Source organism: Bos indicus x Bos taurus, chromosome 2 (genome assembly GCF_003369695.1).
Source record: "Bos indicus x Bos taurus breed Angus x Brahman F1 hybrid chromosome 2, Bos_hybrid_MaternalHap_v2.0, whole genome shotgun sequence".
Lineage (NCBI taxonomy): Eukaryota > Metazoa > Chordata > Mammalia > Artiodactyla > Bovidae > Bos > Bos indicus x Bos taurus.
In genome coordinates this window covers 124,362,951-124,375,824 of record NC_040077.1, presented here as the reverse complement: position 1 = coordinate 124,375,824, position 12,874 = coordinate 124,362,951, and the positions used below count along the sequence as shown (strand labels likewise).

Sequence of the window (12,874 nt, the reverse complement as noted above, 5' to 3'; positions counted from 1 at the left end):
ATTCACTCTCATCTTTACCGTTCTGAAATACAAACTTGCTCTGTTGAGTAAGGTTTTTCTCTTGTTAGGAGGTAATTGGATTAATTTGGGAGGTAGATTGTACGATTGAGACACTCCTAATTGGAATTTTTTTCCTCTAGTACAAAATGGATCTGTACATCAGAAGGATGGATTAAACGATGATGATTTTGAACCTTACTTGAGTCCACAGGCAAGGCCCGTGAGTAGTTAACCATTTACATGCTTGATCGTAGGATGTAGTATACGTTTATTCTTTGCTCTGCTCTATCAATAAATCTAATTTTCACTGGACGACTTTTAAAAAAGTTGCTACAGATGTTGTAGGCTGTTAAGATTCTCATCTTTATTGTCAGCAAACAATTCTCTGAGGCTAGTACTGATGACATTTTATAGTGTACTAACAGCAACACTTGTTTGAGTAGTTCTTCCTCCTTACCAAGAATCTAACAGTGTGAAACTTAAGAGTACTTTTCTGTGTTAAATATTTTCACCCCTAAAACGTTTTTCACGTTGGCTTCTTTGGGGAGCTATAGAATTTACAAAATGGATTTAAAGTGATATAACATAGTGTTCAGCGCAAAGATAGATCAAGAATAATGGAATTCAGTTTTTGCAATGTAATTATCTTCTCATGTGAAGATGAGTTGCATGTAGGTTCACGTATGAACATGACCTGTGCACACAAAATGTTTTGACTTGGCAGGTCTTTGTATTAGTATTTTGAATCCCAAAGACACAGCCACAATGTTGTAGCTAATAAATATAACTCCCCAGACTAATTAGCCAAAAGGAAAATTGACAGTAACTCATTCGGAATATCCTAGAAGATAGAGAAGCTTATGGAACATTTATATAAATTCTGAACAGATGCTCTGTGATGTATATAATAGTTTGGAATAACTTGACATGTTAGTGAGAGTGCATGTTTGGGCCTAATTCTTAGGTAAAACTCTCTTGATTCCTTATGTAAAAGTTTCTGCATTGAAAGTGTAGAAACCACTTAAGTAAGTGATTGGGGAAAAGTTTTTACAGAAGACAACCAGTTAATCAGGAAAAGTAGGGAAGGAAGTAGAGGAATGAACTATCACTGGGTTCCTGCTATTGAAGTAGTTTGCTTACATAATCATAACAGGGAGAGTGAGAGCATTTGGAAACATAATTCTAGGTAGTTCTTGTGAAACATTGTGTAATTCAGTTTTGAGCTCAGGGGCATGTGGGAACCTGCCAGATCAGGTGTAGGTATTCAGCTGTTATAATATAACCTGTGATAATGAGTGCATTTGTTTTATTACAAAGAAAGCTAAAACTTAAATGTCTTGAAAAACTTAGGGGGTGGTATATAAATTTTGGTTGAGAAGACATAATTTAAGAATCTTTGTAGTTTGTCAAGAGTGTTTCATCTATTAACCAATTTTTATCACATTTGAAATAATTCTTCAGGCTTAATGTATTAAGTGTAGACTGAATTTCTTATTTATAATGAATTTGGGGCTGTTAAAATTATAACACTATCTTTGAGACTTAGATTTTTTGTAAACTTGAGGGTATATGTCACTTAGTTTTTTAAAAGAAAATTTTAAATTGGTTGAGAAAAGCACCACTATTTAAGTAAACTGCATTAGTTAAAAAATTTAATCTTCAAGAGATGTGTTTTTAGTGGCCAGGGAGAAGTACTCTTGGCTTTGATAATACAAACTAATACAGACCTAGCATATTAATAGTTATCAAGAACAACGTTCCCTATTGACTAGTTAGTGGAGTCTTAGATACCAGAGCTCTTTTGAAGTTAGGATAAAGCACTCTATTTTTGAGTTGAGCTGACTCTGGGTGTATAGAAACCAATTGTATGTATCTGTTACTTTGATTTAAGGGACTACTTTGTGAGTTGTAGGGTTTATTTAAAAAAAAGTTAAAATACTGTCAGCACAGATGAAAGAATGTTTTTACAATGTAATGTTTTCTAATATGAAGACTAGTTGGGTAAAACTTTTCCTGGTTGTTATTATCAAGGATGATTCCTTTTTTAAAGATACAGACTGTACCATGCCTTTAGAAATTAATTCCTGTTTTTAATGGAAAAGTTAAGTGTACATTTTAGCTACAGCCTTTACTTTTATAGATGAAACAGAACAAATAGCAATACTTGTTTAGTTTTGAATCCTCTGGAAGCCACTGTGCACTTTCTTTCCAGGTTATAATTTTTTTTTTTCATTTTTTAAAATTTAAGGTTATAATTAAATAGTGGCGTCTACTGATGTTCTCAAATGGTCTGCCAGAAAGCTATATTATAAACTAGATGTATTGAACTTTTCTTTTTGGTTTATGGTTGGGTAATGGCTGCACAGATTTGGGGGATAGAAATTGAAATTTCTAGTTCTTTTTGTTGTTTTATTTGTTATACAATGCAGTTTTAATAGGAAACTCTTTTGAATATTCTTCTGTTCTGTCAGTATTCCCATTCCTTCAGTCCAGAGATAGTGGTTTTAATAAAGGTATCCTCAGAGAGTGGGCTTCCCAGGTAGCTCAGATGGTAAAGAACTCACCTGCAATGCAGGAGGACCCTGGTTCCATTCCTGGGTCAGGAAGATCCCTGGAGAAGGGATAGGCTACCCACTCCAGTATTCTTGGGCTTCCCTGGTGGCTCAACTGGTAAAGAATCCACCTGCAGTGTGGGAGACATGGGTTCTCCCTGGGTTGGGAAGATATGCTGGAGGGGAGGGTATGGCAACCTACTCCAGTATTCATGCTAGGAGAATCACCGTGGACAGACAAGCCTGGTGGGCTACAGTCCATGGGGTCTCAAAGAGTCAGAGACGACTGAGCAGCTAAGCACACATTCTTTCTCACAGAACAGGACTTGCACTTGGTGAGATGCTGGGTTTTCCCTTTTCTGAATTGAAGCACTAAAAGCTAAGGCCTGTGTTCACTGTATGTCAGTTTAGTTTTAAATGTTTAAACACTTCAATGATTAAACCAAAATATCTTAGTCTATAAAAATGCCAGCAAGTTTATGGGAAGAGACCATCTGGAAAAAAAAAAAAAACACTCATTTTTATGGTAATGGCTGAAATGTTTGTACTGTATGAATAATTCGGAGAGGAAATGTCCTGGTTGTTTTATTTATTTTTGTGTTTAGTTCTAATTTGCCTTTTTTTTCCTTCCACAGAATAATGCATATACTGCCATGTCAGATTCCTACTTACCCAGTTACTACAGTCCCTCCATTGGCTTCTCCTATTCTTTGGGTGAAGCTGCTTGGTCTACTGGGGGTGACACAGCCATGCCCTATCTAACTTCTTATGGACAGCTCAGCAACGGAGAGCCTCACTTTCTACCAGATGCAATGTTTGGACAACCAGGAGCCCTGGGTAGCACTCCATTTCTTGGTCAGCATGGTTTTAATTTCTTTCCCAGTGGGATTGACTTCTCAGCCTGGGGAAATAACAGTTCTCAGGGACAGTCTACTCAGAGTTCTGGATATAGTAGCAATTATGCTTATGCACCTAGCTCCTTGGGTGGAGCCATGATTGATGGACAGTCAGCTTTTGCCAGTGAGACCCTCAATAAGGCTCCTGGCATGAATACTATAGACCAAGGGATGGCAGCACTGAAGTTGGGTAGCACAGAAGTTGCAAGCAATGTTCCAAAAGTTGTAGGCTCTGCTGTTGGTAGTGGGTCCATTACTAGTAACATCGTGGCTTCCAATAGTTTGCCTCCAGCTACCATTGCTCCTCCAAAACCAGCATCTTGGGCTGATATTGCTAGCAAGCCTGCGAAACAGCAACCCAAGTTGAAGACCAAGAATGGCATTGCAGGGTCAAGTCTTCCACCACCCCCAATAAAGCATAACATGGATATTGGAACTTGGGATAACAAGGGTCCTGTGGCAAAAGCCCCCTCACAGGCTTTGGTTCAGAATATAGGTCAGCAGCCAACCCAAGGGTCTCCGCAGCCTGTAGGTCAGCAGGCTAACAATAGCCCACCAGTGGCTCAGGCATCAGTAGGGCAACAGACGCAGCCATTGCCTCCACCTCCACCACAGCCTGCTCAGCTGTCAGTGCAGCAGCAGGCAGCTCAGCCAACCCGCTGGGTAGCACCTCGGAACCGTGGCAGTGGGTTCGGTCATAATGGGGTGGATGGTAATGGAGTAGGACAGACTCAGGCTGGATCTGGATCTACTCCTTCAGAACCTCATCCCGTCTTGGAGAAGCTTCGGTCCATTAATAACTATAACCCCAAGGATTTTGACTGGAATCTGAAACATGGCCGGGTTTTCATCATTAAGAGCTACTCCGAGGACGATATCCACCGTTCCATTAAGTATAATATCTGGTGCAGCACAGAGCATGGTAACAAGAGACTGGATGCTGCTTATCGCTCCATGAACGGGAAAGGCCCCGTTTACTTACTTTTCAGTGTCAACGGCAGTGGACACTTCTGTGGTGTCGCAGAAATGAAATCTGCTGTGGACTACAACACATGTGCAGGTGTGTGGTCCCAGGACAAATGGAAGGGCCGTTTTGATGTCAGGTGGATTTTTGTGAAGGACGTTCCCAATAGCCAACTGCGACACATTCGCCTAGAGAACAACGAGAATAAACCAGTGACCAACTCCAGGGACACTCAGGAAGTGCCTCTGGAAAAAGCTAAGCAGGTGTTGAAAATCATAGCCAGCTACAAGCACACCACTTCCATTTTTGATGACTTCTCACACTATGAGAAACGCCAAGAGGAAGAAGAAAGTGTTAAAAAGGTAACCAGCTTACCCTTCTTAAAACTTTAAGGGAAGGAGAAGGAACTAGAGAGAACAGGAGAAGTATAATACTGAATCGTTAATAAAAGCTTTGTAAATAACACAAGTATCATTTAACAGTTCAAGTCTTTATGGGAGGATAATTGGTCTTATTATTTGAACCTTAGTGTGAAAGAGTGTGGGAACATTAATAGGGGACAGAAATGTGGGCTTAAGTTAAAGGAAAGCAGAAACCATAGAGAAACTGACTATGCAGGAACAGGTGAAGAGTGAATCTGAAAAGTACACAAAGGGAGTAATTGAAGTGAAAGAAACAGAACTGAAAGTAGGAAAAGATTGAGGCTGTAATGTGGCAGAGAAAAAGATAAAAATTCTGTTGCAGGTTTTGGCCTAGCTGGGTACTTAGTTATTTTCAAGAGTCACCAAGCCCTGACATTTCTGCCTGCCTGCTGACAACTGACAGTGTTAAGGAGGATGTTTTTCAGAACTTTCTTCCTTATTCCTATCTTTTGTAGTGTTCTGCTTAATCATTTTTTTTTCCAAGATATTTTTCCCATTAGAAAAGTTTGTTTATTTTATAAAACTTGAAAAACAGATGGTTGGAAAAAGCTGGCCTCTTGCTCTTAACATTTTGCTGTATTCCTAAAGATCCACTTTCTTGTTTCTCTGTAACAAGTGGTTATCTTGGACAGAGTGATGGGGAATAGATCTATACTAAAAGGTTGAATACATTTGAAAGAGTTGGTCCTGTGCATTGAGTGTGTAAGGACCGTAAACGAATGATAAAATACTGGTCAGGGCAGATCATGTATTATCCAGAACTTAAACATATTTAAATGTAGAAAGTAGGTGAAAAGATAATGGCAAGGAGATAATACTTTAAAATTTTATTCATTAATGATAGAATCCTGAGTGGTGAGTTTCAAATGTAAAATAAACAAAACTTGACAGTTACATGGAGAAGGCAGTGGCACCCCACTCCAGTACTCTTGCCTGGAAAATCCCATGGATGGAGGAGCCTGGTGGGCTGCCGTCAATGGGGTCACACAGAGTTGGACACAACTGAAGCGACTTAGCAGCAGCAACGGTTATGTAAATATATTCTCCTTGAATTGGTCATTAATTCATAGGGATCTTCTGTACTTGATCTAGGACCTGAGGCACTTCTTTTGCCTCTGTAAAGGAGGACTGCTCAAAGGAATAACTTTGCTCAGGTAGATTCTCCACCTCCATAATACAGAATCAGAGGTCTGTAGTTGCCTAAAACAGGATGGTTGACTTTTTTCTTCCTATATATACAGACAAATAAGAAATAAAGATATACTTGTCAGTGATGCTGAAGTATTGTGGAGATAGAGCCAGATTACTGAAAAGTTGGCTGTCAGAAAAAACTTGCTCCTTTCCTAGAGTTTTAATAATTTAACTTAAAATTCTCTGTAATCTTGTAGAAAAAAGATAGTTGATTATTTTTGCCAAACTTGTGAAAGGCTCTAAGTATGTCTGCACAGGCTTCTCTTTCTGGAGGAACAAGAGAGGAGACTGTGGCTTTTGGGGCATCATGTAATGGCAGAGCAGATTATTAATGTGTGTGAGGGGCATCCAGGTGCTTGGTTTAATCTCTTGGAACATGCATAGTGTCTTATATATTAAGAACCTACTTGCTTTCATCTGCAAAGTTCTGTTCTACATTTTGTGGTTTTAAAAGTAAGAAGGCAAAGACAGGACTATTTTTTGGAATGTACAGCGTAACTGTTAAGATCATTCTGTGTATATTAGAACTAGTGGGGAAGCTGTTTAAAATTGAAGTAACAAGTTTGAGGATTGTTAACTTATGTTCAGTCTTTATCAAGTATTAAATTCACTTGAGTGGTTCAGTGAATGATAAAACTTCATAAGAAGGTGTAAGATACATTGACCAGCCTTGTATTTTCAAAGAGTGAGTGTAGTAATCAAGCTAAGGTCTTTGTTAAGGTAACTGATAGATCTTCCATAAAGACTTTTGATGAATGAGTATCCTAATTGTTCTCAGGTGAACTAATCACCAAAAATAAAAATAAAAGCTATTATACTTGTGTCAGATTACTTTTTAGTTTACTTTCTGTAAGAAAAACTTGCTGAGGTTTCAGGAAGGTCCCTACGATTGCTTCCGAATCCAGTTACGCTTTCAGTCAGTATTGCCTTACTCCAGTGTTGCCCACTGTTACTCTTTAACATGCTTACATAACTGACTGTAAACTGTACTTTTTAGTCTGTTAGGCTTCCAAGATAAAACAAGTTTCATGAGAATGGGACTGATAGCTCATTGAAGCAGTACACTCCCTTAAGTGGGGTGTTTGTGTGTCTGCCTTGGTATTATTTACAAGATTGCAAAAGATCTTTTGACCAAATGGTAACTCAGTCAGTAGGGAAATACTTAATACTTCATCCTAAAAATGATGTCACAGCTGTTCTAAAGTTCTGTGATTGGGCATGTTTCTTGGCAGAACACAGTGAAGCAGAACTACACCCATTTTTGCCTTGTTCTGTCACATGATCTAATTCAATATCATAAAATCTTTTCAAGATCTATCTGGCTCGAATCTCTTAGCTGTCTGGCTTGATGCTTCCAGCAAATTTTAGTGACTTCTGGTATGTGGTGTACTTTCCTCGGATACTGTTTTGTAAACTCTTTCTGCATTTGTTTAGAACTTGCCCCTCTGCATTTGTTTAGAACTTGCCCCTAATTGTTAAATATTTCTTCTGTGACATCACTTTTGAAGGCTTCATAGTATTCTATCAAAGGTTTATTGTAATTCGCCAGTCCCTGTTGAGTATGTCAGCTTCTTTATACTTTTTTCCCGGCTAAAATAACACTGTTGTAAACATGCTAAGGGGCTTCCCTGATAGCTCACTTGGTAAAGAATCCGCCTGCAGTGCCGGAAACCCCGGTTCAATTCCTGGGTCTGGAAGATCCTCTGGAGAAGGGGTAGGCTACTCATTCCAGTATTCTTGGGCTTCCCTTGTGGCTCAGCTGGTAAAGAATCCGCCTGCAATATGGGAAACCTGGGTTCGAGCCCTGGGTTGGGAAGATCCCCTGGAGAAGGGAAAGGCTACCTACCACTTCAGTATTCTGAGCTGGAGAATTCCATGGACTGTATAGTCCATGGTGTTGCAAAGACTCGGACATGACTGAGTGGCTTTCACTCACTCACTGTAACGTTCTAAGATATAAATATTGATTCACACCTATCCTTAAGTGCTGGGTCAAAGTACATGCTTTTTGAAGATCTTGGCTGTGCTATACATTGCCTTGAGCCTTTTTCTTAAAATTTTTTTTGTTGAGAGAGCTCTGTCAGATATTCAAAAGGCAGCGACAGTCAATTTTTCCCTCTATCTCAACTTCGGAGTAGTCTGGGATAGAGGGAGAGTTGCTCCTTGCATTAGTGATGACTTTGTTTATAAACCTCATAAAATAGTTGGCTTGGTTTTATCTTTCTAGCCTTTTAACTTTAGGCAAAAATAAGATAGGCTTTTTTGGTGGCTCAGTGGTAAAGAATCCGCCTGTCAATGCAGGAGATGTGGGGTTGAACCCTGGGTCGAGAAGATTCCCTTGTAGAAGGGAATGGCAGCTCACTCCAGCGTTCTTGCGTAGGAAATCCCATGGACAGAAGAGCCTGGTGGGCTACAGTCCGTGGGGTCACAAAGAGTTGGACATGACTTAGCGACTAAACAATAACAACAAATATGATAGTCTAGTAGAGGGGACTAAGGGCTGTGTAATTCTCTTAAAGCCTAGCCCAACATTAGACTCAGCCAGATTACCTGGGTAAGGGTTTATCCAGTTGTTTAACTGGAAAGCTCAGGGGAATTTAGGAGAGACAGATCTAGAGAAAATGTGATTATAATGACAACGGCTTAAGGTTTTAAAAAATTTTTTTTTAATATTAAAAAATTCCATTACTAGTAAGTGAGAATAGTAGGATTTCTTTACCTCTAGGATTCAAATTTTCTTTTTCTTTTTTTTTAAATTTTATTTATTTATTATTATTTTTTAAATTTTATTTTATTTTTAAACTTTACAATATTGTACTGGTTCTGCCATGTATCGAAATGAATCCGCCACAGGCATACATGTGTTCCCCATCCTGAACCCTCCTCCCTAGGATTCAAATTTTTAAGCAGAGGACTTAAAAATGGAGACTTAATTGTGTTTGGATGTAATGAAAATTTATTATGGTGTGTAAGAATTGAGATGAAGTTATTTATCTTTTCTTTGAACAATTTTACAATGTGTTAGACTTTACAGAAAAATCGGAGGAGTCTTGTCAGGGAGCCTTACATTAGTGACACGTAACAGTACAAAATGGAAAGTGTTTTCTCAAGGTATGCACAGAGTGCCAGTTTGCAAGCTTGAAGATTGCCTAACCCAGTTTGGGGTGTGGGTTGGTTGATCATAGAAGAATCCTTGAAGAAGTGATCTCTGAGCTGTGCCTTAAAAGATACGTAGAGGATAGCCAGAGATGTTTTGAAAAGAGTGAACATAGTTTCAGAACAGCTCAAGTCTGTATAGATAATTTGGAATAGGAATTCTTGTATAGTTCAAGAAGAAGTCTAATTGGAGATTGTCAGATGTGTTTCTCGTAAGGAAGTTTGGAGATCAGTTGAGGAAAAGGGAGTTGATTTGCATTTAGTTGGATGTAGAAGGAATCTACTGAGATAGATACAAAGTTGGCTTAAAAAAACAGGTATGAAGGGTAGGGTCTAATTTGAATCAGGTTGGAGGAGGTCCCTGATGTAACCTTCACATGAAAGGCAGTGGGAAACTTGTAGAAGTAAAGGTGGACCTGTACTATTACTGTATGTATACAGCTCACTTCTCAGCTCACTTCTTCTCACAGTGTGTTTTAGACATGTTATCTTATGTCTTATTTCTCATCATAGTGTTTAGCTTAGTAGAGGTGATTTAGAAGGGGAATATAACTTTTTAAAAACTCTGGTAGGTTTATTCTTCATGTCAGTGACAGCACTAGAATCAATGGATAGAGGTTATAGGGAGGAAAATTTTTGTAAATAAAAGAGAGAACTTTTCTAAAAATGAAGTCTTAGTCACAGGAAGGTTTGAAGAAAAGACCCAAAGGACTTTTATTAGATAAATTGTAAAGAAGATTCACATATGGGGTAGTTTAGATCAGAGAAATTGAGGGTTAAGAGAGGGTTCTCTCTCTCTCCCCAGTGGCTTACTCCTGTCCAACTCTTGCAATCCCATGGACTGTAGCCTGCCAGGCGGCTCCTCTCCAGGCAAGAATACTGGAGTGGGTTGCCATTTCCTTCTCCAGGAAGAGAGAGTTAGGTGGCTTGATAACATTTGAGGTTCATGGAGAGGAATTGATGATACAAAAGAGGTCTTTTTTGGAAGACCTTATTTTTGTTTGTGTTCTATAATTTCTGACTTAAATACTTAACTACATATAAAATATAAAAAAGGGCTTGAGGCTAGAAGAAGATAGATGACAGAAAGGATTTGTGAATTCTCAGTGGATCTTAGTATAGATTAGGTGTCTGGGTAGTTATTAATATATTTATTGTGTGTTAATGAAAAGCTTATCTAAAATGTAATAAAGACTTAGCAAAGAAACAGAGGTGATTACCACATAATTGTTTCCTTTTTAAAGAAAAAAAAAATCTAGGTTTACTGTAGTGTTGGCACAAGTAATATTTCTCTTTATAAGGAAGTTGTTTTTTTTTTTTTCTTTCAGCTCTCATTTTCCCCCCTCACCCTTTAACTTGGACATTCAGTTCCTTGTTTACAAATATTGACTTCATTTTCAACTTCAGAAAAAAATTTAAAATATCAAAGTTTTGGTGATGCAAAAATCAGAAAGGAAAAAGCCATCACTTTAGCTACATGTATTGTTTTATTAAATCTTTAAGAAATAAATAACCAGGGAGTATTGTTCTTTCCATTTAACAATATCCCACTCCTGTTTTTTTAAATTACTTCTTCAGAACTAGTGAGTGGGCATCCTGTTTTAATCAGGATGGCAAACTTGAATGTTTTGTAAAATTCTAAGGCAGTCTATGTTTTCTGTCTTGCAGATAAATTTACTTGTCTTTTTGCTAATAGGATTGAGGGAATTCTATTTGTATTACTCACCTTCCTTGCTTTGTGGATAGATTAAATGCCTCTCTGTAGCCTTCTTAAAGGAGGACCAAAAGAGGATAGGTGACGCTGAATTTGGAACTTTTTGAAGCATGCCCTTTGTTTGTATCTATCTTTCAACAAATGTGTTTGTGTTAATTGCTGGGATAGAACAGATAAACAAGGCACCATCTTTGTCTTAGGACCAAATAGTGTTGTTAAGTGTACAACAAAATGGATAAAATATGAGATAAGAGCTGTAACAGAGGGATGAAGAAATAGTTTGGCTTTCTGGAGAAGTGGTAAGTTTGGGGAAATTAAGAAAGGCTTCATGGAGGAAACAGCATTTGGTCTGTATCAAATAGAATGAGTAAGGGGGTAATAAGCACTTAATGATAGCACAGTGCTTCGAACTTGTTGCACATAAAAGTTTAGCTTTCCCATCTAGTATATCATTCTCATATTTTAGATGAGGAAGCAGGCTCAAAGAGGTTCTGTATAGAGATCTCATAGGTACAAGTGGTGGAGTTGGTATTTCAGTGTCCAAGTCCAATAATGTGCTTGAGCTTGCTCATTGTGAGGCAGCTGTTTAGGTTTCAAGAATTTTAGCAAGCCAGTTAAATACAATCATTAAACAAATTATATGAATTTAAAAATTAAATACATTGTATTAATAGGTGTTTTAGATTTCTATTTATGTTTAATTACATTATAAACTACAATTTGAAATGTAAATTAAACTACATAAATTTAGAATACTGTTATTACCATTAAACCATAATATTTAAATTAATCAGTCTTGAAGTTATGTCTGTATCAATATAATACACTGCAATTGCATGTCTCTTAGCCCTACAGATAGCCCATTTTTAGTTTGAGGTCAGCTATGTTATTGACACTACAGAAATTGGCAAATGCTGTATACAAATCAGAACTTGATTTTTGTTGATTGTCTAGACTTAAAAGTGATAGAGAAAATAATGCAGATTTGCCGTGAGGCATTCAGGATCAAATCCATGTTCCCTGCAGTGAAAGTGCGGAGTCCTAACCACTGGACTACCAGGAAGCTCCCTTAATGCAGATTAAACACACTTATGTCTCTATCCTAACATATTTTGAATAACACAAAATTTGAGGAATTAGTCTTCCACAATTTGAGAATCATTATCCAGTTTAGCAAGGAAGTTGTTCAGATTGATGAGCCAGTGAAGTCTTGACATACGTCTTCATTTCAGTTGTCTTAAGTCAGTAATGGGCACTAACTTTGTTAGGCACTTTCATAGTTTACTTTAATCCCCGCACCAACTCTCAGACACAAAATTTATAGGTAGGAAATTGGAAACTCAGGTTAGCAATGCAACTAAAATCATCTGTTAAATGAATAGAGAGAGGTAGAGGTGACTCAGAGGCCAAGTGAGAGTTTTTTACAATAGTTGGGAGAAAGACACTGAGAGCCTGAATCAAGATAGTGGGAATGGGGAAATGTGATAGAAACATTTGCTGATAGGTATTAAAAAAAAAAAACTTAGAAAGTACTATGAGCAGCAGGTTAGGGTTTGGAGATATGTTGGCTTTTGGAAATAGTATTAGGGGTACCTGTGGTACAATCAGTTGATGGTAGGATCTTGGGCTCACGAGAGAGGTCTGTTGATAGAAATTTGGAAGTTTTCAGCCCTCAGTGTAGGTAAAGGCATGGATGAGTTTAAGATTTTTTAAGAATATTGGTAATAAAAATAATGGCCGAAATTATATGTTCTATAGTGTCTATAGTATGCAGCTGTCCTGAATACATATTTTTATGTATGTTTTCATTTAATTCTATCATTGTGGTATAGATACAACTTACCTCAGTTTTACAGATGAAGACTAGAGAACTCTAAAGAGTAAATACCTCTGCACAGTTACCCAAACTAAGAAAGCAGAGCTGATGTTCTACTTATTGTGGTTCCAGAGCCAACGTCCAGTGAGAGAAGAGGGCCAAA

General features: G+C 37.9%; 1 protein-coding gene across 1 annotated transcript in view; it reads left to right on the top strand.

Annotated features, from left to right (window-relative positions):
• The window catches only part of YTHDF2 (YTH N6-methyladenosine RNA binding protein 2), a 30,248-nt gene that overhangs the window by 1,313 nt on the left and 16,061 nt on the right, over window positions 1-12,874 (top strand). The window contains exons 3-4 of the mRNA XM_027518503.1: window positions 141-220; window positions 3,188-4,774. Of these exons, the coding sequence (XP_027374304.1) occupies window positions 141-220; window positions 3,188-4,774 (1,667 nt within the window). The remainder of the gene's footprint in view (window positions 1-140; window positions 221-3,187; window positions 4,775-12,874) is intronic.